General features: G+C 61.3%; 2 protein-coding genes across 11 annotated transcripts in view; one reads left to right on the top strand and one right to left on the bottom strand.

Annotated features, from left to right (window-relative positions):
• PIEZO1 (piezo type mechanosensitive ion channel component 1) overlaps positions 1-16,203 on the top strand; it is a 67,590-nt gene extending 51,387 nt beyond the window's left edge. The window contains exons 22-51 of one of the 4 annotated variants that reach the window (XM_033219330.1): positions 384-588; positions 3,958-4,062; positions 4,425-4,578; positions 4,659-4,902; positions 4,980-5,076; positions 5,167-5,338; positions 5,932-6,021; positions 6,096-6,199; positions 6,527-6,598; positions 7,603-7,703; positions 8,258-8,354; positions 8,429-8,482; positions 8,569-8,741; positions 8,901-9,007; positions 9,197-9,376; positions 9,528-9,786; positions 9,865-10,053; positions 10,156-10,474; positions 10,841-10,970; positions 11,054-11,201; positions 11,293-11,507; positions 11,601-11,759; positions 11,910-12,057; positions 14,316-14,504; positions 14,629-14,721; positions 14,803-14,975; positions 15,069-15,191; positions 15,275-15,354; positions 15,432-15,618; positions 15,696-16,203. In XM_033219330.1, the coding sequence (XP_033075221.1) occupies positions 384-588; positions 3,958-4,062; positions 4,425-4,578; positions 4,659-4,902; positions 4,980-5,076; positions 5,167-5,338; positions 5,932-6,021; positions 6,096-6,199; positions 6,527-6,598; positions 7,603-7,703; positions 8,258-8,354; positions 8,429-8,482; positions 8,569-8,741; positions 8,901-9,007; positions 9,197-9,376; positions 9,528-9,786; positions 9,865-10,053; positions 10,156-10,474; positions 10,841-10,970; positions 11,054-11,201; positions 11,293-11,507; positions 11,601-11,759; positions 11,910-12,057; positions 14,316-14,504; positions 14,629-14,721; positions 14,803-14,975; positions 15,069-15,191; positions 15,275-15,354; positions 15,432-15,618; positions 15,696-15,945 (4,617 nt within the window). In that variant the 3' untranslated portion in view covers positions 15,946-16,203. Of the gene's footprint in view, positions 1-383; positions 589-3,957; positions 4,063-4,424; positions 4,579-4,658; positions 4,903-4,979; positions 5,077-5,166; positions 5,339-5,931; positions 6,022-6,095; positions 6,200-6,526; positions 6,599-7,602; positions 7,704-8,257; positions 8,356-8,426; positions 8,483-8,568; positions 8,742-8,900; positions 9,008-9,196; positions 9,377-9,527; positions 9,787-9,864; positions 10,054-10,155; positions 10,475-10,840; positions 10,971-11,053; positions 11,202-11,292; positions 11,508-11,600; positions 11,760-11,909; positions 12,184-14,315; positions 14,505-14,628; positions 14,722-14,802; positions 14,976-15,068; positions 15,192-15,274; positions 15,355-15,431; positions 15,619-15,695 lie in introns of those variants that run through there. The other 3 variants (XM_033219332.1, XM_033219331.1, XR_004439070.1) reach the window with 3 other exon arrangements.
• CTU2 (cytosolic thiouridylase subunit 2) lies at positions 16,165-27,368 on the bottom strand. 7 transcript variants are annotated; one of them, XR_004439071.1, is made up of 15 exons: positions 27,224-27,368; positions 26,607-26,681; positions 22,979-23,057; positions 22,713-22,772; positions 21,177-21,237; positions 20,513-20,622; positions 19,919-20,202; positions 18,062-18,197; positions 17,723-17,854; positions 17,263-17,354; positions 17,057-17,160; positions 16,807-16,974; positions 16,625-16,691; positions 16,447-16,505; positions 16,165-16,371 (listed from the first exon to the last, which is right to left on the bottom strand). XR_004439071.1 is itself a non-coding variant. In XM_033219333.1 (15 exons), exons 1-15 carry the CDS (start codon positions 27,289-27,291, stop codon positions 16,302-16,304), a joined length of 1,548 nt encoding a protein of 515 aa, XP_033075224.1. In that variant the 5' UTR covers positions 27,292-27,368; the 3' UTR covers positions 16,165-16,301. The 7 variants fall into 7 exon arrangements, 6 of the variants coding, with proteins under 6 accessions (XP_033075224.1, XP_033075225.1, XP_033075226.1 ...); XM_033219333.1 differs by having other exon boundaries at positions 16,807-16,957; XM_033219334.1 differs by having other exon boundaries at positions 16,165-16,355; positions 16,807-16,957.
• Positions 27,369-27,377: the final 9 nt, after the last annotated feature.

Raw genomic sequence — 27,377 nt, 5'->3', positions numbered from 1 at the left:
ACGGGGCCCGGCAAGGCTTCCCCCGGACTCCTGTGGTGTTGGTGTTGACAAGAGGCAAGAGGCCAAGGCAGATTCGCTGTACTGTACAGCCCACCTGGAGCCTCATTTTCCCCTGCATGATGGTAACTGCCAGCCACTCCAGCCCTCTTGAGAACACCACTGGCCCTGTCCTTGCTTGATGCCCACAGGCTCCAGGCGGGGCTGCTGCAAGCCTGAGGCCTGCCGGGTGGGACCAGAAAGCCCCTCTCTCCTGACTCACTGCACCCCCACACCCCGCCCTCCCCGACTCACTGCACCCCACCCCACCCTCCCCGACTCACTGCACCCCACCCCACCCTCCCCGACTCACTGCACCCCCACACCCCGCCCTCTCCCCTCCCCAGATCTGCTTCCTGATGGCCGTGAACGTGATTGGGCAGCGCATGAACTTTATGGTGACCCTGCACGGCTGCTGGCTGGTGGCCATCCTCACCCGCAGGCACCGCCAGGCCATCGCCCGCCTCTGGCCCAACTACTGCCTCTTTCTGGCTCTGTTCCTGCTGTACCAGTACCTGCTGTGCCTGGGGATGCCCCCGGCCCTGTGCATTGGTGAGGATCACGTGGCTTGGGTGGGTGTGGGCTTTGTGGCTTTGTGGACCCCTGTGGGATGTTTCCCGCCTGCCCCGGGCTCCTGTCCACCCTCCTGGACTTAGCCTTGGCCTCCCCCAGTCCCTCCTGCCCACCCCACATCCTACCCACCCCACATCCTACCCAGACGCCCTCATCTACATCCTCTCTTGGGGTCGGCCTGGCCCCCTCCAGGCTCTGTTATTCTTTCTTTTTTGCCCAATATTCTTTTTTTTTTTTTGAGACGGAGTCTCGCTCTGCCGCCCAGGCTGGAGTGCTGTGGCTGGATCTCAGCTCACTGCAAACTCCGCCTCCCGGGCTCACGCCATTCTCCTGCCTCAGCCTCCCGAGTAGCTGGGACTACAGGCAACCGCCACCTCGCCCGGCTAGTTTTTTGTATATTTAGTAGAGACGGGGTTTCACCTTGTTAGCCAGGATGGTCTCGATCTCCTGACCTCGTGATCTGCCCGTCTCAGCCTTCCAAAGTGCTGGGATTACAGGCTTGAGCCACCGCGCCCGGCCTCTTTTTTGCCCAATATTCTATCTTGAAATATTTCAAACCTTCAGGAAAGTTGTGAGTCACACAAAGAGCGCTGCATCCTCTCTGGTCCCCGCGTGGGTCGGCCGTGATACCTCACACCCAAGAGCTGCCTCGAGCATCTCCCGGGGGCGGGTGTCCCTGAGCCCACAGCCCCGCACGCACGGACCTGTTTCCTGGCAGTGCCACTGTCAAACGTGTCCTCTGCATTCAAACAGCCCCGGCCTCAGCACCCTGCTTTGTGGCTGTTTGGTTTTCAGATGGGATCTGGTCTGATGTTTGCTCTAGTCTCTTGTCTTGGGTCTAGGCCACCCCCGCCTCTCCTGTCTCTTGGGAAGTTCCGGAGGGAGGCTGGCAGTGTTGCTGACGCCCTGAGACTGGATTTGCGTAGCTGTCCTGGTGATGAGGGTCTGCTCAAGGCACACAGCACCCTGCAGTCTGAGATGGGGAGTCACATTTGTGCATGCGGCCGGCTCAGGGGTGTCCCACCTGCCCCACAGTGGCACCCAGCCTGTCAGTGGCACTGGTGGGCTGTCTGGGGTCAGCCTTGTGGCTTCATAAAACAGACCCTTTCTGTTGTCTCTGTGCGTCCATCAGCTGGGTTTCCCATCCAGGAGAGCTGCCATTTCTCACTGGCCACTTTCTGAGAATTCTGTCATCCACAGACACTGGGCTTCCCCTCTGCTGAGTGGAGGCCCTGGCCCCTCTGGCCACACACTGTTACATGGTCTCCCCTTATTTGGCTGGGCGTGGTGGTTCACACCTGTGATCCCAGCACTTTGGGAGGCCGAGGCAGGAGGATCCCTTGAGGCCAGGAGTTTGAAACCACTCTGGTCAACATAGCAAGAACTTTTTTTTTTTTTTTTTAAAAGATGGAATCTTGCTTCATCACCCAGGCTGGAGTGCAGCGGCAGCCTCTGCCTCCCTGGTTCAAGCGATTCTCTGCCTCAGCCTCCCAAGTAGCTGGGATTACAGGCAGGCACCACTATACCCAGCTAATTTTTGTATTTTTTTAGTAGAGACAGGGTTTCATCATGTTGGCCAGGCTGGTCTTGAACTCCTGATCTCAGGTGATCCACTCCCCTCGACCTCCCAAAGTGCTGGGGTTACAGGTGTGAGCCACCGCGCTCGGTCCTGTTTCCTAATGGCGGTTTCCTGTTTCCTCAACTCTTCTACGTATGTTAATTGGCATCTTCCGTAGGGAAAAGCTGTCCTTTGTCCTCTGCTGATTTCTTTACTCAGGTATTTGTGTCTGTGTGGACACCGATGTTGGTCGTCATCTCTGGGACTGGCTGTGGGACCAGCACTGTTTAGTCTTGTGTGGTCCCAGCTTCAGGCCCTGGGAGCTCCGGGCCTTCTCCACCTGCCCCGCCCTTTGCAAGCCCCTCTTGTTATCTTTTTCCTTTTTCTTTTTTTTTTTTTTTTCAAGACGGAGTCCTACTCTGTCGCCCAGGCTGGACTGCAGTGCTGCCATCTCTGCTCACTGCAACCTCCACCTCCCGGGTTCAAGCGATTCTCCTGCCTCAGCCTCCCTCCTGAGTAGCTGGGATTACAGGCGCCCGCCACCACGCCCGCCTAATTTTTGTATTTTTAGTAGAGACGGGGTTTCACCATGTTGGCCAGGCTGGTCTCAAACTCCTGACCTCAGGTGATCTGCCCACCTCTGCCTCCCAAAGTGCTGGGATTACAGGCGTGAGCCGCCCCACACGGCCCTGTCCTGTTTTCTGCTCCCAGGCATCGCTGCCTCATCTGCTTCCCAGGTTCAGCTCTGAGCTCCACATCTTTCCTGTAAAACACCTGCGTTAGAGAACCCGGGTTCTCTGACATCGAGGCAACTTTGTTTTCGTATCGTGAGGTTCCCTCTGCGGCAGATATGGTTTTTGTGGGTTTTGCATATGTGTGGAGTCACATCCACCCCCTCGGTCCTTAGGGACCAACCCTCCCCGCCTCCCAGGAAGTGTGGCCAGGGGCCGGCAAAGCCATGGCTCCCTCCCCCCTCAGGCGCCTCCCATCCTTGGCACGTGGTCCTGTCAGGACGCCACGTCAGCAGGACTCACAGCGGGTGCTGCTGGGTCTGACTTTCACTTGGCAGAGCACACTGAGGTCTGTCTAGGCTGTCCCGTGGATCCCGGTCCCACATGCTGAGCAGCGTTCCCTGTTGTGGCTGCTGCAGGTGTCTGCACTGCATGCGGCTTCTGGCTGTTTTCAGAGCTGTCATATCACACGCACTGTCGTATCATGGACTATGAAGCCGTGTGAGCCACAACCCAGGGAGGCCCAGCAGCCCCCATCCCCCATCCCCGTGCTCTCCGGCCTCCCGCTTGGTTGCTTTGCCCCCGGGGGCTTGGTGCATAGTTGAAGGAATGTGTGTGTGTGGCCGGGCACGGTGGCTCAAGCCTGTAATCCCAGCACTTTGGGAGGCCGAGACGGGCGGATCAGGAGATCGAGACCATCCTGGCTAACACGGTGAAACCCCGTCTCTACTAAAAAATACAAAAAACTAGCCGGGCGAGGTGGCGGGCGCCTGTAGTCCCAGCTACACGGGAGGCTGAGGCAGGAGAATGGCGTAAACCTGGGAGGTGGAGCTTGCAGCGCAAGACTCCATCTCAAAAAAAAAAAAAAAAAGGAATGTGTGTGTGTGAACACACAGGACACTAGAGCTGTCAACCAGGTGTGTGTGAGGTGATTCCCATGGATCCTGAGGGTTGGTGATCAAGTCTCGGGCTCTGAAGCCACTGGTCAGCAGGTGGGGATAGGATATCTCAGGCCCCAGGCAGGCCAGGCCCTTCCTAACATGACGCTCCCACCACCAGATTACCCATGGCGCTGGAGCCGGGCTGTCCCCATGAACTCCGCACTCATCAAGTGGCTGTACCTGCCTGATTTCTTCCGGTCCCCCAACTCCACCAACCTCATCAGTGAGTGCCCCCCACCACCCCTGCCTCCAGAGGACCCTCAGAGCATGTTCACACCCCACAATCTGCTCACAAGTGTGCACACAGGCTTGCAAGGGCAGACATGTAGTCAGGCATATGGCAGTCTGCAGGCCTTGACCTCACACGCACACACATAGACCTCAGCATGTGTGTACGGCAGCCCTTGTGCGGACGCCCCCACGCCAGGGCTCCCTCAGTAGCACCCGGCCCCTCCCGCAGGCAGATGTGTCCCTGCTCCCAGTGGCTGCACGCCGACAGGCCTGGGGTGGGAGGCGGGCTGTATGCACCATGCCCACCTCGTGTGGGTCCCCGAGCAGCACAGCAGCGGCTCCTGCGTCCTGCAGGCGACTTCCTCCTGCTGCTGTGCGCCTCCCAGCAGTGGCAAGTGTTCTCAGCTGAGCGCACGGAGGAGTGGCAGTGCATGGCTGGCATCAACACCGACCGCCTGGAGCCGCTGCGGGGGGAGCCCAACCCTGTGCCCAACTTTATCCACTGCAGGTGAGTCCCACACCACCCTCCATGGGGAGTCCTCTGGGAGGGGTGGCCGGGGTGCCCGCCGTGACACTCCGGCCTGGCAGGTCCTACCTTGACATGCTGAAGGTGGCCGTCTTCCGGTACCTGTTCTGGCTGGTACTGGTGGTGGTGTTTGTCACGGGAGCCACCCGAATCAGCATCTTCGGGCTGGGCTACCTGCTGGCCTGCTTCTACCTGCTGCTCTTCGGCACCGCCCTGCTGCAGAGGGACACGCGGGCCCGCCTCGTGCTGTGGGACTGCCTCATTCTGTACAACGTCACTGTCATCATCTCCAAGAACATGCTGTCGGTGAGCCCAGCCCCCGGCCCCACCTGCCTGCCCTGCCCTGGGGCCCTGCTGAGGCTGCTGACCCTGCTTTCTCCCAGCTCCTGGCCTGCGTCTTCGTGGAGCAGATGCAGACCGGCTTCTGCTGGGTCATCCAGCTCTTCAGCCTTGTGTGTACCGTCAAGGGCTACTATGACCGTGAGTGGCGAGGATGGCGGCTGGGGAGGGTGTGGGGAAGCCCCCTGCCCCTGGGCCTGAGCCTGACCCTTGCTGGCACCTGCCTTGCAGCCAAGGAGATGATGGGCAGAGACCAGGACTGCCTGCTGCCCGTGGAGGAGGCTGGCATCATCTGGGACAGCATCTGCTTCTTCTTCCTGCTGCTGCAGCGCCGTGTCTTCCTCAGCTATTACTACCTGCACGTCAGGGCCGACCTCCAGGCCACCGCCCTGCTGGCCTCCAGGCAAGCTCTGGCCCAGACACAGCCCAGAGCTCCCGTCTTGGGGCTGGGAGGAGGCAATGGGAGGGACCTCACCATCTCAGGCCCCCACCGGTGGAGAACAGGCTCCACCCTTCTGTGACATGGGCATGTCATCTAGAGCATGAAGGACAGCAGACCCCGGCACCATCACACCCTGCCCCAGTGCTGGGTCTGTCAGAGACCACAGGCTGCAGTTCTGATGGTAGCTGGTGTCTCACCCCCGGCCGACTTGCCTGCTAAGGGCTACGTGTCCCAGTGGCAGGAGGGCCCCTGGGTGGTATCACGAATGCCCCAGGGAGGGGCTTGGGCTTGGGGCCAGCTTTGCCTGCTTCCCTGCAGCTCCAGCTGGGCGGGTGCCACCAGACACCCCTGCATCTGTACGGCAGAAGGGCTTGTCCTCACTGCAGACAGCACAGAGGGTGGGGGCAGTAGATGCCTCCCCTCTGGGTGCCTCTCGCCCAGCATGGGCAGAGAGGAGCCGGCTGAGCCATCCCAGGCTGAGCGGGGAGCGGCGGCTGCCCATGCTGCTGGGGCTGAGTGCCTGGTGCTCACACCCCATCCCTGCCTCCCGACAGGGGCTTTGCCCTCTACAGTGCTGCCAACCTCAAGAGCATCGACTTCCACCGCAGGACAGAGGAGAAGTCCCTGGCCCAGCTGAAAAGACAGTAGGTACCTCTAGGGCGGGGACTCCCTGGCTCCTCCACCTGGTGCTCAGCGTACCCGGCCTTTCCCCCCACAGGATGGAGCGTATCCGTGCCAAGCAGGAGAAGCACAGGCAGGGCCGGGCAGACCGTGGTCACCCCCAGGACACCCTGGGCCCCAAGGACCCAGGCCCGGAGCCAGGTGAGTGCAGCTGGAGTCTAGCATCCAAGGCCCCCTGTCCAGCATGTCTGTGCCTGCTGGTGTGTGCCTTGTCTGTGCCTGTGTGATGTCCCACAAGGCTCCCAGCCCACCTGTCCTATCCGCGTGATCACCCTGTCCGGCAGGCCCCATGGCCGCCCCGTGACCGTCCGTCCACGCACATGGGCTCTGAGTCCCGTGGCCTCACATGGCCCCCATCACTGTGGGTCTCCGTGTCTGTCTCCAACCATCTTGTCCCCAAGACATTCACAGCCCCGACCCCTCCTGGTGCCTTGACTGCTCCCTCACGCTCACCCCACCCCTCCACAGGGCCCGACAGTCCAGGGGGCTCCTCCCCGCCACGGAGGCAGTGGTGGCGGCCCTGGCTGGACCACGCCACAGGTACCCCCAATTAGCCCACCTGTGGCCACCCTCTCAGGCCCTCTGTGCCCTTACCTGTCCTCTGCCTGGGTTGCTGTCTTCCCCTCCTTCCCCCGACCCCCAGGCCCTGAGCATCAGGACCCCCTCAGGCCTCCTGGGTTGGGGGGTGCCTCACTGGCTGCAGACCCCTGGGTGATGCCCCAGCCCTTCCAACGGGGGCGTCTCAGAGCTCGCTCCGATGCCACAGGAGCTGAGCGGCAGTTTCACCTGGTCGGTCCCAGCAGCACTGCATCGTTCTACATTTTCTGTTTCTTTTTGAGACGGAGTCTCGCTCTGTCACCTAGGCTGGAGTGCAATGGTGTGATCTCGGCTCACTGCAACCTCCACCTCCTGGGTTCAAGTGATTCTCCTGCCTCAGGCTCCCAAGTAGCTGAGACTACAAGCATGCGCCCCACTCCAAACCAGTGTTTTTTTTTTTTTTGAAATGGAGTCTTGCCCTGTTGCCCAGGCTGCAATGCAGTGGCGTGACCTCAGCTCACTGCAACCCCCGCCTCCCAGGTTTAAAGGATCCTCCTGCCTCAGCCTCCCAAGTAGCTGGGTTTACAGGTGCCCTCCACCATGCCCGGCTAATTTTTGTATTTTTAGTAGAGATGGGGTTTCACCACATTGGCCAGGCTGGTCTCGAATCTCTGACCTCAGGTGATCCGCCCGCCTCAGTCTCCCACAGTGCTGGGATGACAGGTGTCAGCCACCGTGCCTGGTCTGTTTTTCTAACTCTCCTGGGTTTTCCCACGTCCTCTGCAGTCAGCCCACTGAGCACCCCAGCCTGCACTGGCTCTGTTCCTCAGCTGCCCTGCCCGCCTCTGTCTTGTCCCACCACGCTGGCCTATGTCCTGTGCCTGCACCGCTCCCAGCTGCTCCACATGGGAAGGGTGGCTCTTGGGCCTTGGCCCATGCAGGCGGAGAGGGTCTGGCTGTGGGTCTCCCTGCATGGAAGGCTGGCTCTCAGCACTGCCTGCCCACAGTCATCCACTCTGGGGACTACTTCCTGTTTGAGTCTGACAGCGAGGAAGAGGAGGAGGCTGCCCCTGAAGACCCTAGGCCATCAGCCCAGAGTGCCTTCCAGGTGAGGTGGGAGAGCCCTGACTGCCCCACTGCAACCACAGAGCTTGTGGCCCTCGGCCAGGGCAGCATAGGGGGTGCCAGATGCCCCCAAGGCCTGGAAGCCCAGCTCCTCCACCTCCAGTGCGCTCACCCAGCCCCATCCAGGCCTCCCAAGTCCCATGGGAAACCAGGCTACAGGGACATGGGACATGTGTAGCCTGCTGCCCCACGGTCTTGGCTCTGAACACCCAGGGTCTGGTGGCTGCCTATGGCCTGACCTGTGAGATGGGCCTGACACCTTTGTGCTGGCCGCCTGGCTGTCCTGGGTCTGTCCTTGGGCCCCTGGCTCTCGGTGCTAGACCAGGAGTTGGGTGGGCTGCATGCATGGGGGTCCTCACCCACAGCCCCTCAAGGTCCGCATCTGGGAGGGGCTCAGGGACACGGAGGTCCCTGGTAGACACAGAGCAGGAATCTGGATCTGGGGCCAGGCTTGCCCACCCCTGGCTATTCCTCCTCTTCCCTCCTGGGTCCGATGGCTTGGAAGGCCGGGTCCTAACCCAGGGGGCTGGCCCACAGATGGCGTACCAGGCGTGGGTGACCAACGCCCAGACGGTGCTGAGGCGGCAGCAGCAGGAGCAGGCAAGGCAGGAGCAGGCAGGACAGCTACCCACAGGTGAGCTGGGGGTCGTGGCGACTCTGAGGGGAAGCTGCAGGACTCCCAGTCACTGACCAGCATCCTGTGCCTAGGTGGCCCCAGCCAGGAGGTGGAGCCGGCAGAGGGCCCCGAGGAGGCAGTGGCAGGTGCGTGGGCCCTGGGGCTGGGGAGTGGGAGGTCTCTCTTGGCCCCCCAGGCTGTCCGTCCAGCGCCCCCTCCCGCCCTCCCGCAGGCCGGAGCCACATGGTGCAGAGGGTGCTGAGCATGGCGCAGTTCCTGTGGGTGCTGGGGCAGGCGCTGGTGGACGGGCTGACGCGCTGGCTGCAGGAGTTCACCCGGCACCACAGCACCATGAGTGACGTGCTGCGGGCAGAGCGCTACGTCCTCACGCAGGAGCTCCTGCAGGTGAGCCCGCCCACGCACCACGCTCTTCCCTGCTCTGCCTGACCACGCCCCTGCCTGCTTAGCAGCCTAGTCCCATGCCCACTCTACACGAAACCCTGTGTGGGGACCAGAGCTGGGACACATCCCAGGCAGCCCTGAGCTCCCTCCTGTGCCCTGCAGGGTGGCGAAGTGCACCGGGGCATATTGGATCAGCTGTACACAAGCGAGGCCGAGGCCACGCTGCCAGGCCCCACCGAGGCCCCCGACGCACCAAGCACAGTGTCCAGGTAGGTGCTGGGGTGATCCCTGAACCGCAGCTGCTGCCCCTGGAGGGTGGGCAGTGTCCAGCCATCCCCGACCCTCGCCATTCCCTTGACCACCAAAGGACCGTGGGCACTTTCCACGCTGACCCTCCCCCTGCAGCCTGGGGTCAGGCCATAGAGCAGGATTCTCTGTGACCCGGCTTCCCTCCCCAGTGGGCTGGGTGCGGAGGAGCCACTCAGCAGCATGACGGACGACACGGGCAGCCCCCTGAGCACCGGCTACCACACGCGCAGTGGCAGTGAGGAGGCAGTCACCGACACTGGGGAGCGTGAGGCTGGCGCCTCTCTGCACCAGGGACGGATGCGGACGGCCAGCGAGCTGCTGCTGGACAGGTGGGGGCAGGACGCGCACAACTCCAGCCTAACCATAGCCCTCGGGGAGCCGCCGAACGGGGACAGGAGCCCGTCTGTGACCGGCAGCAGGTCGGGCCGTTGTGCCTCCGGGCAGTCCGGGGCTCCCCCCAACTCGCGGGTCTCCCTGCAGGCGCTTGCGCATCCCAGAGCTGGAGGAGGCAGAGCTGTTTGCGGAGGGGCAGGGCCGGGCGCTGCGGCTGCTGCAGGCCGTGTACCAGTGTGTGGCCGCCCACTCAGAGCTGCTCTGCTACTTCATCATCATCCTCAACCACATGGTCACGGCCTCTGCTGGCTCGCTGGTGCTGCCCGTGCTCGTCTTCCTGTGGGCCATGCTGTCCATCCCGCGGCCCAGCAAGCGCTTCTGGATGACGGCCATCGTCTTCACCGAGGTGGGCCGAGGCCGCGGGGGAGGGGGCGCCTGGCCCGCTGCACTGAGCCCCTCCCGTGCTGAGCCCCCTCCCCCGCAGGTCTCAGTGGTCGTCAAGTACCTGTTCCAGTTTGGATTCTTCCCCTGGAACAGCCACGTGGTGCTGCGGCGCTACGAGAACAAGCCCTACTTCCCGCCCCGCATCCTGGGCCTGGAGAAGACTGACGGTTACATCAAGTACGACCTGGTGCAGCTCATGGCCCTCTTCTTCCACCGCTCCCAGCTGCTGGTGAGTGCGAGCCCTGCCAGTGCGGGGCTGGGCAGGCCTTCTGGGCACGTGCGCCCTCTGCCGGGAGGCAAGGCCCCCTCACCACAGCCTCCCGCCCCACAGTCCTACGGCCTCTGGGACCACGAGGAGGACTCGCCATCCAAGGAGCATGACCAGAGCGGCAGGAAGGAGCAGGGGGCTGAGGAGGGGCCAGGGGCCCTGCTGGAACCCCAGGCCAAGGCAGGCACAGGGCTCCAGGAGGAGCCAGGAGTGCCCGAGGCCACCACCGAGGACCATGTTCAGGTGGAAGCGAGGGTCGTACCGACGGATGGGACCCCAGACCCCCAAGCGGAGCTCAGGCCCCGTGACACGAGGCGCATCAGTCTACGTTTTAGGAGGAGGAGGAAGGAGGGCCCAGCACGGAGAGGACCGGCAGCCATCGGTATAAGCGCCCCGTCCCACAACCTCCTGCCTACCCAGTTCTCTGAGTGGGGCTACTGCAGTGAGGGTCCTTTTCAGATGAGACGGCCAAGCCCAGTGCAGGGCCCACCTGGATTCCAGGAAGGCGCTTCGGAGCCACAGCTCCTGGCTCTGCCCGCCACATGCAGGGTGACTGTTGGCCTGGGCTGGTCCCTCACGGTTGCCCCAGAGGACACAGCCCCAGCTGTCTCCTTGCCAGTGACACTAGGTGCTTCCTGTGTTCAGTCTGCTTGTCTGTCAGATGGGGTGAATGCCAGCCTCTTAGGGTGGTCAGGAGCCAGACCCAGTCCCCAGGGGCCCCAGGCAGAAGTCAGCTTTTCCCCTACAGAAGCTGAGGACAGGGAGGAAGAGGGGAAGGAAGAGAAAGAGGCCCCCGCGGGGAGAGAGAAGAGGCCAAGCCGCACTGGAAGAAGAGTGAGGGCGGCTGGGCGGCAGCTGCAGGGCTTCTGCCTGTCCCTGTGAGTGGTGGTGGCCGGGGGCAGCTGGGCAGTGGGGGTGGGGAGACGGGTACTGGCACCAGGCTGAACGTCCCCTTCCACAGGGCCCAGGGCACATACCGGCCACTACAGCGCTTCTTCCATGACATCCTGCACACCAAGTACCGCGCAGCCACCGATGTCTATGCCCTCATGTTCCTGGCCGACGTCGTCGACTTCATCATCATCATTTTTGGCTTCTGGGCCTTTGGGGTAAGCCAGACACCCCAGTGTACGCAGAGCTCAGCAGCCACCCCCATCCCCAGGGCCTGGCTCCCCCTGACCCGTGCTCTCCCGGCCACAGAAACACTCAGCAGCCACGGACATCACGTCCTCCCTATCAGACGACCAGGTACCCGAGGCCTTCCTGGTCATGCTGCTGATCCAGTTCAGTACCATGGTGGTCGACCGCGCCCTCTACCTGCGCAAGACCGTGCTGGGCAAGCTGGCCTTCCAGGTGGCGCTGGTGCTGGCCATCCACCTATGGATGTTCTTCATCCTGCCTGCAGTCACCGAGAGGTGGGCCGGCACGCAGGGGTGCTTGGTGTCTGGGGCGGGGCCCTGCAGGGCTCCGTTTCTGATGGGGTCCTTGACCTGGCCATCCCACCCCAGGATGTTCAGCCAGAACGCGGTGGCCCAGCTGTGGTACTTTGTGAAATGCATCTACTTCGCCCTGTCTGCCTACCAGATCCGCTGCGGCTACCCTACCCGCATCCTTGGCAACTTCCTCACCAAGAAGTACAACCACCTCAACCTCTTCCTCTTCCAGGGGTGAGCGTGAGCGCAGGTCCGCCGGGGGGGCCACAGCCCGGGCAGGAGGGAGCCCACCTGATGGGAACCCTGGCTGTGGGCAGGTCCGCCGGGGGGGCCACAGCCCGGGCAGGAGGGAGCCCACCTGATGGGAACCCTGGCTGTGGGCAGGTTCCGGCTGGTGCCGTTCCTGGTGGAGCTGCGGGCAGTGATGGACTGGGTGTGGACGGACACCACGCTGTCCCTGTCCAGCTGGATGTGCGTGGAGGACATCTATGCCAACATCTTCATCATCAAATGCAGCCGAGAGACAGAAAAGGTGCCTGGGCCCAGGGCGGGGGCCTGGACAAGGGATGTGCCCTCTCCCTAAGACACAGGCACTGCTGCCACGAGAACCTGTGGTGCTGGTGGCCCTCCCGGGGCTTGCAGCCCATGGGGACATGAGGTGAGCCCACCCACTGGCTGATCAGGAGGCCAGTGATCTTGGCAGCTGCGAATGCCAGAGGCAGAAGTGGGTAGCAGACTTGGTCCTGGAAGGGCCTGATGGAGGAGGACCGGATGGACACTGTTCCCTGCGTTCTTGTTGAACGGCTTTGTTGAGAGGGAATTCATGCATCAGACCACTCACCCATTTAAACAGTAGAGTGCAGGGGTTTTAGAAGATTCACAGTTGAGCATCTGGAGCATTTTCACCACTTGAGAAACAAATCCTGGGCCGGACCCGGTGGCTCACACCTGTCATCCCAACACTAAGAGACCAAGGAGGCCAGGAGTTCAAGATCCGCCTGGGCCACACAGTGGGACCCCACCTCAGCAAATGTAAAAATAAAAAAAATTAGCCGGCAATGGCAGCTTACGCCTAGGGTCCCAGCGCTTTGGGAAGCCAAAGGAGGGATAGGATCAGTTGAGGCTAGGAGTTTAAGACCAGCCTGGGCAACATAGCAAGATCTCTTCTACAATAAACATTAGCTGGGCGTGATGGTGCACACTTGTGCTCCCAGCTACTCTGGAGGCTGAGGTGGGAGGATGGCTTGAGGCCAGGAGGTCAAGGCTGCATTAAGCCTGATCACACCACTGCACTCCAGCTTGGGCAACAGAGTGAGACCATCTCTAAAAAAGTAACAAGAAAAAACCCAGTGCCCATTGGCTGTCACTCCATTTCCCCCTCCCCTGGCCCCAGTAACCCCTTGTCTAGGTCCTGGTTCTATGGATTTGCCTACAGTGGATAGTTCATGAAAACAGGCTCAGACAGAATTTGTCCTTTTGTGACCAGCTTTCCTCACTCAGCATGGTATCTTCGAGGTCCACCCACGTGGCAGTACAGCCTTCCTTTTTATGGGCAAATGATATTCCATGGCATGGATGGACCACAACATGTTCACCTGTTGATGGACTGATGGACTGTTGCCCATGATGCTGCCAGGCACACCAGGGTACACATCTGTGTGCCTGTGCCCCCGGTTCTGTGGCTGCACGCCAGGGCTAGAAGGGCTGGTGGTGGCTTCCATCGTGAGGAGCTGCTGGTTTTCCACAGCAGCTCCACCATCTTAGGTGCCCACCAGCAACACGAGGTTCCAGTTTCTCCACATCCTCAACAACCTGTTACTATGTCTTTTTTGTTCTGGCCATTCCTGCTGAACAGGTGGCTTGCTGTGGGCTTTTTTCACTTCCCTGTTGACCTATGTTGAGCTTCTTTTCATGTGCTGGGCCATTCGTGTATCTTCTCTGGGGAAATGTCTATTCAAATCCTTTCTCCAGGGCTTTCGAGATAGGATCTCGCTCTGTTGCCCAGGCTGAAGTGAAGTGGCATGATCTTGGCTCACTGCAGCCTCCGCCTCCCAGGTTCAAGCCAATCTCCCACCTCAGCCTCCTGAGTAGCTGGGACTACAGGTGTGCACGACACCTGGCTAGTTTTTGTAATTTTGGCCAGGTTGGTCTCGAACTCCTAACCTCAAAGTGCTGGGAATGACAGGTGTGAGCCGCTGCGCCCAGCAGTTGGGTTTTTATTTTTTTCTGTAGATACATTGGCTAGAAATGGCTGAGTTGGAAGAATTCTCTATATTCTCTGGTTGCTAGACCCTTATCAGATATAATTTGCAGAAAATTTCTTCAGTTCTATAGATTGTCTCAAATTTTCTTGATGGTGTCTTTGGAAGCACAGAGTATTTATTTTGGTAATATCTGGTTTACTTTGTTTCCTTTGCCAAATCCAGGTTCATGAAGATTTGCCCGTTTTCTTCTAAAAGTTCTATAGTTTTAGCTCTGAAGTTTAGCTCTTTGATCCACTTTGAGGTACATTTTGGCACATGGTATGAGGCAGGAGATGCGTTTCATTCTCCTGCCTGGGGCAGTGCCTGCACTGTGTTGAAAAGGTTGTCCGTTCCCACTGAACGGTCACAGCTCCCTTGTCTAAGATCATTGGCCCTTGGGTTCCAACTGGACTCTTAGTTCTACTCACTGGCCTGCGTCTGCCCACCATTACTACAGCTGTGCCATGCCGAGGTCTGGCTGGGGCTTTTGTGGGCTGCTGGGTGAGCTGGAGAATGCGGTCATTCAACCTGTGTTGTTCCCCTCCAGAAATACCCGCAGCCCAAAGGGCAGAAAAAGAAGAAGATCGTCAAGTATGGCATGGGTGGCCTCATCATCCTCTTCCTCATCGCCATCATCTGGTTCCCACTACTCTTCATGTCGCTGGTGCGTTCCGTGGTTGGGGTCGTCAACCAGCCCATCGATGTCACCGTCACCCTCAAGCTGGGTGGCTATGAGGTGAGCACGTGTGGGCCCACCTGCCCATTCCCACCCCTGGGGGTTCTGGCCAGGGTGGCGTGCCACCCCCAGCGGCTCCTCCACACTCATCTTCATGGCCCCGTGTCCCCGTACCTGCCCCTAGCCGCTGTTCACCATGAGCGCCCAGCAGCCATCCATCATCCCCTTCACGGCCCAGGCCTATGAGGAGCTGTCCCGGCAGTTTGACCCCCACCCGGTAAGTGGCCTCTGCCCTGTGACAGCCTGGTGGGGGGCGGGGGATGTGGCCGCAGTCACTGAGGGTGTCACCTGTACCCAGCTGGCCATGCAGTTCATCAGCCAGTATAGCCCTGAGGATATCGTCACGGCGCAGATTGAGGGCAGCTCGGGGGCACTGTGGCGCATCAGCCCACCCAGCCGCGCCCAGATGAAGCGGGAGCTCTACAACGGCACGGCTGACATCACCCTGCGCTTCACCTGGAACTTCCAGAGGTGCACCCTGGACTTGGGGCAGGGCCTGGACTTGGGGCAGGGCCTGGGGGAGTGGCCCCACCACAGTGGGTCATGCTGTGTTCCCACCCCCAGGGACCTGGCCAAGGGAGGCACTGTGGAGTACGCCAACGAGAAGCACATGCTGGCCCTGGCCCCCAACAGCACCGCACGGCGGCAGCTGGCCAGCCTGCTCGAGGGCACCTCGGACCAGTCTGTGTGAGTGAATGGCCTGGGTGCTGAGCAGGAGGGCTGGGCCAGGTTGGCTGAGCCAGGCCTGACCTGCCAGCACCTCCCTGCAGGGTCATCCCCAATCTCTTCCCCAAGTACATCCGTGCCCCCAACGGGCCCGAAGCCAATCCTGTGAAGCAGCTGCAGCCCAGTGAGTGCGGGCGCCGGGGCTGGGGGAGGCCAGAGAGGGGTGGCTGCGGCCCCAACCGTCTCCTTGCTCTGCCCCAGACGAGGAGGCCGACTATCTCGGCGTGCGCATCCAGCTGCGGAGGGAGCAGGGTGCGGGGGCCACCGGCTTCCTTGAGTGGTGGGTCATCGAGCTGCAGGAGTGCCGGACTGACTGCAACCTGCTGCCCATGGTCATCTTCAGCGACAAGGTCAGCCCACCAAGCCTCGGCTTCCTGGCTGGCTACGGGTGAGTGAGTGGCTGGGGGGCACCCCGCAGCTCAGGGGGCTCCGGGCGGCCCCAGGCCTCACCAGCTTCCCCCGCAGGATCATGGGGCTGTATGTCTCCATCGTGCTGGTCATCGGCAAGTTTGTGCGTGGCTTCTTCAGCGAGATCTCGCATTCCATTATGTTCGAGGAGCTGCCGTGCGTGGACCGCATCCTCAAGCTCTGCCAGGACATCTTCCTGGTGCGGGAGACTCGTGAGCTGGAACTGGAGGAGGAGTTGTACGCCAAGCTCATCTTCCTCTACCGCTCACCGGAGACCATGATCAAGTGGACTCGTGAGAAGGAGTAGGAGCTGCTGCTGGCGCCCGAGAGGGAAGGAGCCGGCCTGCTGGGCAGCGTGGCCACAGGGTGAGGCACTCCTCAGGCCGGGGGAGCCGCTGCCCTGTCCAAGGCCACCAGCTGTGATGCATCCTCCCGGCCTGCCTGAGCCCTGATGCTGCTGTCAGAGGAGGACACTGCATCCCCACGGCCTGTGTGACGCTGCCACCCCCCTACGTGTACTGTAGAGTTTTTTAATTAAAAATGTTTTATTTATACAAATGGACAATCAGAGGCCAGTCCCCCGTCCTTGCCTTCCAGCTCCAGTGTGGTGGGTCCTGCACCAGGTGGCCACCGCCTGCTGTCTCGTCAAGCACCTCCTCAGGCTCAGCTCTGGCCTGCCTCATCGTCACTGTCCTCAATCAGACATTCCCGGATCTCCTGCAAGACCCAGGCCCTAGAGAGAAAGCTGCAGTGGGCACCAGCCCCAAGGCGCCTGCCCCATGTGCCACAGTGGTGGGGGCCCCAGTACCTCTGTGTGCGGAGCTGGGCCTCGGCCAGGATGTACGGCGGCAGGAGGTCCAGTGAGGGCTGCAACAGAGGCCGGTGTCGAGGGGCCACGAAACCCGCCAGCACCCTTGAGCCACCCATGAGGGGATGGCCTTCCCACGTCCCCAAGCCTGGCCCGGGGCAGGTGGGCACGCACTCACCAAGTCCTTCATGTTCACGCGGCAGCTGTAGCACAGCTGCTCCTCGATGCAGGCTTGGGGGTCCTCCCTGCGGGAGCAGAGCTGGCTGTGTGCCCACCTTGGCACCTCAGTGCTGTGCAGTGTGGCGTAAAGGCAGGTCCCCTTCCCCCTATGCAGCTATGGGTGCAGGGACAGGGACTCACCTCCTGCAGGCCCCCTGGCCACAGCCCTGGACCCGGCCCACCCCTGAAGAACAGCAGGGCCCCGGGGGTGTCCGGGTCTCAGTCAGGGGGGTGGGTGACTGCATCTGGGAGAGACGTGAGGAGGTCTGAGCCCCAAAAGCCGTGGCACTATCTGCAAGTAGAAAGGGGCTGAGGGAGCCTGGGGCTGGTGAGCCCCCACGCCCACTCCCTAGCTCCCTCCCCCATCACCCCAAGAGCATGATACACAGACCAGCCGCATCGACATCCAGGGCGCACATGCAGAGGAGGCAGCAGGGGCTGGAGTCGCTGGCAGCAGGGCCGTCCCTGGGGGCCTTCACCAGCTTCTCACTTGTCCTGTGGCCAGGGGTGTGGGAGGAGCAGGTGAATCGCACGGGCTGCGGCTCCACCCTAAGCCCTGGCCTGAACATGAGCAGTGAGCTCAGCACCCGCACACACCTGTACACAGTGCTGACAGTGGAGGGGAACTGGGTCTGCAACCTGAGGATGAAGGCCTCCATCAGCCGGTGGATGCTGGCCTTTTCAGGGGCCTAGAGACAATCAGAGTGGGGGCTATGGGAAAGCCCAGAGGCCAGCCCCAGGCTGGGGCAGACAGTCCCCAGGGCAGGTGGGGCCCACATGGATCTAGCTTTGCTGCGACACCTCACGGCAGCCAGAGAACCGGCTTCAGCAGTGCACCCACTGTGGGGTCCTCCCGTCAACTCCACACCCTCAGGGCCCAGGGCCCAGGGCGGGTGAGAGGATGCAGCACTGCTGGGGGTACAGCAGGAGTCACTGAAGGTATGCTGGTGACCCGACAGGAGTCACTGAAGGTGACCCGAGCCTGTGAGAGGCTGCCCAGCCCACATGGCCCACCCTGGTGTCAGTGGTGAGAGGCTGCTCCGTCCACATGGCCCACCTTGGTGTCGACGGCTGGTGTGAAAACAGAAGGGACGGAGAAAAGGCGGTTGTAGAAAGCGACCTCCTTCAGGGTGTGGTCCCGCATGGGCCGCACCACCACCACGTCCCCGTGCCGCTCATCCGAGAAGCCCTAGGGGAGGCGGGGGCTGTGTGGTCAAGGTCAAGGCCTGAATGTGTTCGCCCCTCCTCCCCTGCCAGGTGGGGGAGGTCACAGACCTCCATCCCACAACCATCTGAGAGGCCGCAGGATCGATACACGAGAGGCTACTCTCCAGTGAAGGTGGTCGAAGGGGTGAAGGTGGGGATGGGCCTCCTGAACACCCAGGTCCCTGCCTACCGTGTCCCAGGCCAGGAAGGCCCCTCGACCCAGCGCCAGGTTGGTCATGAGCTTGATGGCCAGGCGTGTGCAGCTGTCCCCAGTCATGACCTTAGAGTAGCCGTGGGCTCGGGCCATGTGCAGGATCAGGTGGGTCCTAAAGCACAGAGCATCTCAGGGGCCTGGGGGGCCAGGAGCTGGGGAAGGGGGGCTCTCAGGGACCTGGGGGGTCAGGACCCGGGAAAGGGGTGCTCTTAGGGGCCTGGGGGGTATAGGGCCCAGGGAGGGGGGCTCTCAGGTCTGGGAGCCAGGACCCGGGGAAGGGGGGCTCTCAGGTCTGGGGGGGTCAGGACCCAGGAAAGGGGTGCTCTCAGGGCCCTGGGGGGTACAGGCCCAGGGAGGGGGCTCTCAGGGGCCTGGGGGTCAGGACCGGGGAAAGGGATGCTCTCAGGGGCCTGGGGGTACAGGGCCCAGGGAGGGGGCTCTCAGGGGTCTGGGGGGTCAGGACCGGGGAAAGGGGTGCTCTCAGGGGCCTGGGGGTACAGGGCCCAGGGAGGGGGCTCTCAGGGGTCTGGGGGGTCAGGACCCGGAAAGGGGTGCTCTCAGGGGCCTGGGGGCTACAGGGCCCAGGGAGGGGGGCTCTCAGGGGTCTGGGGGGTCAGGACCCGGGGAAGGGGGGCTCTCAGGGGCCTGGGGGGTCAGGACCCGGAAAGGGGTGCTCTCAGGGGCCTGGGAGGAGGTACAGGCCCAGGGAGGGGGGCTCTCAGGGGTCTGGGGGGTCAGGACCCGGGGAAGGGGTGCTCTCAGGGGCCTGGGGGTACAGGGCCCAGGGAGGGGGGCTCTCAGGGGCCTGGGGGGGTCAGGACCCGGGAAAGGGGTGCTCTCAGGGGCCTAGGGGGTACAGGGCCCAGGGAGGGGGCTCTCAGGGGTCTGGGGGGTCAGGACCCGGGAAAGGGGTGCTCTCGGGCCTGGGGGGTACAGGGCCCAGGGAGGGGGGCTCTCAGGGGTCTGGGGGGTCAGGACCTGGGAAAGGGGTGCTCTCAGGGGCCTGGGGGATACAGGGCCCAGGGAGGGGGGCTCTCAGGGGTCTGGGGGGGTCAGGACCCGGGGAAGGGGGGCTCTCAGGGGCCTGGGGGGTACAGGGCCCAGGAAGGGGGCTCTCAGGGGTCTGGGGGGTCAGGACCCGGGAAAGGGGTGCTCTCAGGGGCCTGGGGGTACAGGCCCAGGGAGGGGGCTCTCAGGGGCCTGGGGGTCAGGACCCGGGAAAGGGGTGCTCTCAGGGGCCTGGGAGGAGGTACAGGGCCCAGGGAGGGGGCTCTCAGGGGTCTGGGGGGTCAGGACCCGGGAAAGGGGTGCTCTCAGGGGCCTGGGGGGTACAGGCCCAGGGAGGGGGCTCTCAGGGGTCTGGGGGGTCAGGACCCGGGGAAGGGGTGCTCTCAGGGGCCTGGGGGTACAGGGCCCAGGGAGGGGGCTCTCAGGGGCCTGGGGCGTCAGAACCCGGGAAAGGGGTGCTCTCAGGGGCCTGGGGGTACAGGGCCCAGGGAGGGGGGCTCTCAGGGGTCTGGGGGTCAGGACCCGGGAAAGGGGTGCTCTCAGGGGCCTGGGGGGTACAGGGCCCAGGGAGGGGGCTCTCAGGGGTCTGGGGGGTCAGGACCCGGGAAAGGGGTGCTCTCAGGGGCCTGGGGGGTACAGGGCCCAGGGAGGGGGCTCTCAGGGGTCTGGGGGGTCAGGACCCAGGGAAGGGGTGCTCTCAGGGGCCTGGGGGTACAGGGCCCAGGGAGGGGGGCTCTCAGGGGTCTGGGGGGTCAGGACCCGGGGAAGGGGGCTCTTAGGGGCCTGGGGAGTACAGGGCCCAGGGAGGGACTCTCAGGACCTCACCGCAGTGTCTGCAGAAGTTCTTCCTTGGCCGTCAGTGTCCTCACCGAGCAGAAGAGCTGGGAAAGAGCCTCGGTCTGGGCAGCGGCAGGAGGTCTTGCCAGGCTCTGGGGGTCCAGTCGGGGTTGGGGTGGCTGTTCCTTCCCTTGAGTCGGGCCAGGACCACCCCCGGCCCCCAGCACATGCTGCTGCTGGAGGAAGCTGTCCACAGCCGCCTTGTAGGCCCCCTCGGATCCCGCTGGCTCCTGGGCAGAGCACCGAAGCACCGACGGGGGCAGGCTGAACACCTTCCAGGATGCGGGAGAGGGCAGTGAGGCTGGCACACGGGCAGGTGCCCCCCAGCCCCCACCGACAGCCCCACCTTCTGGGACAAAGGAGAGGGCAGGGAGGCCAGGGACATGGGCAGGTACCCCACAGACAGCCCCACCTTCTAGGATGTGGGAGAGGGCAATGAGGCTGGCACACGGGCAGGTGCCCTCACCCCCCAGCGACAGCCCCACCTTCTGGGACAAGGGAGAGGGCAGGGAGGCCAGGGACATGGGCAGGTGCCCCCCAGAGGTCACCTCCAGGCCCCCTTTCCAGGGACAGCCCTCCCACCTCCTCTAAGGCCACCACATGCCATGGTAACCCAGTTGCTTGCAGAATGGGTTTCACTTCGGCCAGGGTCTTTGATCTCTCCTCTAGACTCTTGCCAAAGGCTGCTGCCTCTGAAAAACGCAGGCAGAAAGAGTCAGGGCTCACAGAGCCAGGCAGGGCAGGGCACGGGGCCATCTCCCCCTGCGGAAACCCCTAAAGGCCTTGCTCTGCACGGCAGTGCTTCCTGGCAGAGTTGTGGGGTGTCGGCCATCTTCCTTTGGGCAGGGGGTTCTCCCTTGTGGCTGACCTCAGCGCTACAGGGAACACCCAGGAGCTCGTTCTGCAGGAGCAAGTGTTGGGAGTCGGCCCTTGGACCCCCCTCACCACCAGCACTTAACTCCCCTTCTCTGTCCCCAGACTCCATGATAGGGGCTGGGCAGCCGCCGCTCCTGCTCCCACCCCCCAACTTTCTAAAGATCTTCTCAGACTCCAGGAACAGTGGTGTCACCTAACGATGGACACATCTACTGCCTCCTTCAGGGAAATTTACCCACCAGGGCCTCAGTGCAGGGGCCACACCAGCAGCTCGACACGTCCTACCACAGGGAGGGTCCACACCAGAGGGAGCGTCCGCAAGGCATACCCCAAGCGCCCAGGGATTAGCAGGAGCAATGGCCCCACATACCATCAACAAAGATGACCCCCGGCACAAAGCGCAGTCTTTTGGCAGAATCTTGGCTCAGGCCCTGGAGGGAGAAGCGGCAGGGACTCAGCCCCCAGCCATAAGCCACAGAACACTTTTCCAGCTCAGAACACTCTTCATCTGGATTTAACGCCGTCCTGGAAGGTGAAGTGGCCTTCCCCTGCCATTGCGTTTAGTGGACATAAGCCATTCAGACTCAGGTGCCAGGCAGGTCTAATAGACAAAGACTGTACACTTGACTTGTTTTAAAGAGTAGCCTGGGGGTCTTCACCCCCCTGGTAAAACACGCCCCCCACCAGCTGGTCCTGGATGTCCCAACAACACCCCAGGAGAGGGGGCTGGGGTTACAGGGCCACTGAGTCACCATCCCACACACTTCTGACCACTAAGGAAGCACTTGCTCTCACGAGCAGAAAGCAACAGCCTGTGAGAGGCAGGGGCGCCGCCGGGCACAGGAAGGGCAGCAGCACTGTTACACAGAGGGCTGGGCCAGTTCCCTTTTAACACCCTCCTGGCAGGTTCAGCGGACCTCAGAAAACAGAAAACTGATTTCAGCAGCGCCGTGCAGTGCGCCCATCCTCAGACCAACACCCACCTCTCACCCCAGCAGAGCCAACTGCTCCCCTCTCAGCCACCCGCCCCACAGAAACAGACTCCTCCGGTCTGCACCTCTCACTGGGAGTGCGGAGAAACCAAGCACATCCCACTCCTGTGCCCTCCTGAGAAGCCCGACCCGCCTCGGACTTCCTTAGCTGCCTAAGCTGCCCCTTGACGCGGCACACGCACAACCCCACCACCCCCAGCTGAGCCCTGTGTACAGCCTGAGCCCACCTCTGCCTCCCTGCACCTGCCGTCCCCTCCACCTCAAATGCTGCTCCCTTTGGTTCTCCTGGCAACCCCCCCGCTCCCTTCCTGATCTTCCCTCTGGTCACACAAGGCTGAGCCAAGATGCCCCTTTCCACTGACTGCGTTTCTATGCCGGTTGAGCAAATGGATAGAAGTCAAGTGGGCTAGGCCGGGCGCAGTGGCTCACGCCTGCAATCCCAGCACTTTGGGAGGCCGAGACGGGCGGATCATGAGGTCAGGAGATCGAGACCATCCTGGCTAACATGGTGAAACCCCGTCTCTACTAAAAATACAAAAAATTAGCCGGGCGTTGTGGCGGGCGCCTGTAGTCCCAGCTACTTGGGAGGCTGAGGCAGGAGAATGGAGTGAACCCGGCAGGCAGAGCTTGCAGTGAGCCAAGATCGCGCCACTGCACTCCAGCCTGGGCGACAAAGCGAGACAATGCCTCAAAAAAAAAAAAAAAAAAGTCAAGTGGGCTGCACACATGCACTCTGGACACAGCTTCTGATTTGTGCACCTGCTGTAAACACATCTGAGAACCTTCCAGGTGTCCAGGCGGTGGGGTGGCTGCTCTCTAGCCCCAACCAAGAGCCCCTCAGCAGGCTGAGAAGGGAGGGCCCCAGCCCGAAGCTCAGCCCAGCAGCCCGGGCCCAGGGGGTGGTGAACACGCACCTCAAGGACCTGCCAGACCATGGAACTGGACGAAGGCCCCCCAGACCACGCCAAGAGGACCTAGGGGAGAAAAAACATCACTCAGGGCACCGCACCTCCAACATGGGCAGACACCCCACCTCATGGACATCCAGGACATCGAGTCTGCCCTCAAAGGCCAGGGAGGAGCTGGTGGGCTACAGCAGGCCAGGCTACCTGTGGGAGGGACAAGTGGGGACCTCGAGGGGCCAGGCTGCTCAGTCAGACCCCCGGGGCCCAGACACTACCTTCTCGCCTGGAAAGATGAGCCGGTTCTTGCCCAGCATGGCTCTGAACTTGTGGACGTAGAAAGCCTTGAAACAGTCCCTGAAACACAGACCCGGGATGAGAGCCGCGTGCTACCTGCTCGGTGGGTGGCGTCTGGAGGCGCTGCCAGGTGACGACGTCCTTTACCGACTTCCATCTTCAAAAGCAGCATCTTCGCACCCAGGCTCTGCCCCGAGACTGGTGAAAGGGGCGGGGCTGGGGCCCCTCTGGCGGCGTACATGAGGTTCACTCGTCCCTCCCACAACCCCACAGGTACAAACTGTACAGCCCCAGAGGCTGCATCCAACCAATGAGGCCAGAGCCCAGGCATCCCCTCCCTACAGGTGCTCAGAATGGCCCAGCTGGTAGAGGGGACGGACTTAGGCACGCACAGGGCAAGGCCAACCCAGACCCCATAAAAAAGATCCACCACATGAAGCCAGCAGCTCTTTGGGGTGAACCGCAGAAATGGAGCGGGCCACAGCGAGGGCTCTGTATCCCGGGGCCTCAGAGCTGCCATCTTTAGTGTGCTGGGCTCAACTGGGCCAGGAACGGCTGAGAGGCTCACTCACAGAGTGGCCTGGCTCCTCCCCTAATCCCACAGAATCAGAACTTCCAGGCCTGGGAACTGCATTTTTAAGAGACAGGGTCTAGGCCGGGTGCAGTGGCTCACACTTGTAATCCCAGACTTTGGGAGGCCAAGGAGGGTGGATCGCGAGGTCAAGAGATCAAGACCATCCTGGCTAACACGGTGAAACCCCATCACTACTAAAAATACAAAAAACTACGCCGGGCGCGGTGGCTCAAGCCTGTAATCCCAGCACTTTGGGAGGCCGAGACGGGCGGATCATGAGGTCAGGAGATCGAGACCATCCTGGCTAACATGGTGAAACCCCGTTTCTACTAAAAATACAAAAAAAAACTAGCTAGGCGAGGTGGCGGGCGCCTGTAGTCCCAGCTACTCGGGAGGCTGAGGCAGGAGAATGGCGGGAACCCGGAGGCGGAGCTTGCAGTGAGCTGAGATCTGGCCACTGCACTCCAGCCCTGGCAACAGAGCGAGACTCCGTCTCAAAAAAAAAAAAAAAAAAAACAAAAAACTAGCCGGGCGAGGTGGCGGGAGCCTGTAGTCCCAGCTACTCGGGAGGCTGAGGCAAGAGAATGGCGTGAACCCAGGAGGCGGAGCTTGCAGTGAGCTGAGATCCGGCCACTGCACTCCAGCCTGGGCGACAAAGCGAGACTCCATCTCAAAAAAAAAAAAAAAAGAGGGTCTTGATCTGTCACCCAGGCTGGAGTGCAGTGGCACAGTCATAGCTCACTGCAACCTCAAACTCTTGGATTCAAGTGATCCTTCTGCCTCCGCCACCCAGGTAGATAGGACTACAGGTTACAGGGACATTCCACCACGCCTGGCTAATTTTTGTATTTTTTGTAGAGACAAGGTCTCATCATGTTGCCCAGACTGGTCTCGAACTCCTGGCCTTAAGTGATCCTCCTGCCTGGGCCTCCCAAAGTGCTGAGATTACAGGTGTGAGCCACTGCGCCCAGCTGTAATCTTTTTTTTTTTTTTGAGACGGAGTCTTGCTCTGTCGCCCAGGCTGGAGTGCAGTGGCGCGATCTCGGCTCACTGCAAGCTCCACCTCCCAGGTTCACGCCATTCTCCTGCCTCAGCCTCCCGAGTAGCTGGGACTACAGGCGCCCGCCACCACGCCCGGCTAATTTTTTGTATATTTAGTAGAGATGGGGTTTCACCGTGTTAGCCAGGATGGTCTCGATCTCCTGACCTCGTGATCCGCCCGCCTCGGTCTCCCAAAGTGCTGGGATTACAAGCGTGAGCCACCGCGCTCGGCCACCCAGCTATAATCTTTGTTCATAATAAACTTTCCAAACATCTGACTCTGGCTCACTAGGTCAGAGATTCTTGGCCCTGGCTATATATTAGAATCACATAAACCAATTAAGTCAAAATGTCTAGGGGTGAAGCCTAGGAATCGACATTTTAAAGCTCCCTGCAATCCTGGCAGGCAGGGTGAAGAGCAGCACCTGGTACAGAGCAGGCAATGCCACTGCAAGAGTCACCCTGCACCTGGGGCTCCAAGTCCCTTCCTGTCAGACACACTCAACGTCCACAGCAGTCCCTCCCCACGTTGAATGGGTACCACGTCCACGAGGCCGAATGATACCCCTGTGGTTCCTTTACAGACAGTAAAGCAAGTCTGTGTTTAACAGCAAGATGCCAGGCGAAGGACTGCAGGTAACTGGCAAGTGTCAAGGCTGGAACATGGGAAGTGACCCCCAGGACAGAGCTTTGGGCATGGGGAGTCTCACACAAGGAGACACGGGTGCTGGGCTTCACCTCCTCACTGTGGACCAGGAGAGCCTGCGTGCCCTACACCACCAGCTGGGATTCAAGCATGGTGGGTCCATGGGGACATGCTGCGTCTGGGCTCCTGAAACCACACCGTCCCCTGTGGGTCAGGGAAGGCCAAGGTTTCTCTCACGTGCTGATATGAATGATCCCTGGGGAGCCCAGCTCGACTTAGACTCCTAAGACCTTCCCCTGGGGAGCTGGCTCCCCACTGTTCCTTAAGACCAGCAAGCACAGCACAGCAAAAGCTCTGGCCTCAGCAGGAGCCCTGCTGGCCACAGGGGCCTCGCATGCAGCCACAGCAGCCTCTCCTCAGTGAATTCTCCCGGCAGCCTGGTGTGCTTGGCAATTTCAGGTGCTCCTGGGTGGTTAAAGAAGTACCTACCTTGGCCAGGTGTGGTGGCTCGTGCCTGTAATCCTAGCACTGTGGGAGGCCGAGGCAGCCGGATCACTTGAGGTCAGGAGTTCAAAACCAGCCTGGCCAACAAGGTGAAACCCCGTCTCTACTAAAAATACAAAAACAATTAGCCGGGCATGGTGGCAGGCATCTGTCATGCCAGCTACTCAGGAGGCTGAGGCAGGAGAATCACTTGAATCCGGGAGGTGGAGGTTGCAGTGAGCTGAGATCACACCACTGCACTCCAGCCTGGGCGACAGAGCGAGCCTCCATCTCAAACAAACAAACAAACACACAAAACCACTGGGAATTAAGAGGGCTAAATGGACAGAGACCTGGTCCTCCCTTCAGGGAGCTATGAGTCTAGTGGAAACAACCGAACAGTACAATGGCTACAAGCCAAGAAAGACACAACAAGCGTCTGGGGGGAAGCTGGAGGTCTTCCAAGCCTCTATCCCACCACAGGTGAAACAAGCATCTTACATGAGATGAAAAACTTGCACCCAGACCATCCGCCCCAGATGTATTCCAGCTGCCCCCAAATGCCCACTCCTGCTATACCTTATTCCAATCTCGACATCACAGCCCACTTCCAACCGTCCCCATAAGCTCCATCAGAAACCTCATCAGCGGATCTGTGGCTAGATCATGGGAAATTGTTTCCCAAGCAGTCAACCAACGCTTTCGCCTCCACTTCAACACCAGGGGCACAGGGGGCCACATCAGAAGCAGGCATAAAGTAAGTAAATGTTTTTAAAAGGAAGAAATAAAGCCTCACAAGTTGGGGCTACACTGTCTGTTTAGCGAGGTCACGTTTGCCAGGGTCTCAGCCACCTCCAGGTCTCACCTGCAGAAGGCATCTCCAGCTCGTATCACCACAACGGGTTGGGCTTCCTTGCACTTCACACACTTCTGCTCACGGCTTTGGAGATGGGAGGGGGGAGAAGAGAGGAACACAGATCACATCTCCCCCACTCCGAGTGGGCTTTGGGGAGACAGCTCCTGTTTCTCACCCTGAGTTGGGTCAGAGGAAGGCACCCCGGTATACACAAAAACCCACGCTTGTGTTTTGTCCAAACTTCAAGAAAAACAAAGGCTCTAAGGGGATGTTTAGCCTAGAAAAGCCGGCTCGGGGGGCACATAAAGACCGCTTTTCAGTCTCCCAAGGCTGACACGGGGAGGAGACAGCTTCACGGAACCAGTTCTCTCCGAATAAGGACAGCACTGTCGGCGGCAGAGCCGCCCCCCGTGGCTGTCAGGCTGAGAGGTGCGAACCAGCGGAGTAAGCCCCCTTCTAGGTGCTCCTCACCGCTTGACAGGCATTCCCCAAGTGCTAGGGAGCCAGGTCCCGCCCTCCACGCGGGGTTTCCCGAAGCAACGGCAAAGCCCAGCCGGGACCCTTCGGGGCAGGAGTGCGGCGGGAAGGCGAGGGGCGGCCTGGCGGGTCCAGCCGCCAGCTCTTACCTAGGCCGTGGCGCCGGGGAGGGCTCCCCAGGCGCCGGCTCCCCGTAGTCCTCGCCCACCTGACACATGGGCACGCCGGATACCGTCGCAGACTGCGGTGGCGACAGCGCGAGGGCGCGCCCTGATGACGCCAGCGCGGCGCCGTGACGGCCGC

This window comes from Trachypithecus francoisi, unplaced genomic scaffold, assembly GCF_009764315.1.
Source record: "Trachypithecus francoisi isolate TF-2019V2 unplaced genomic scaffold, Tfra_2.0 Lachesis_group10, whole genome shotgun sequence".
Classification (NCBI taxonomy): domain Eukaryota; kingdom Metazoa; phylum Chordata; class Mammalia; order Primates; family Cercopithecidae; genus Trachypithecus; species Trachypithecus francoisi.
This window is presented reverse-complemented; position numbering and strand designations above follow the sequence as displayed.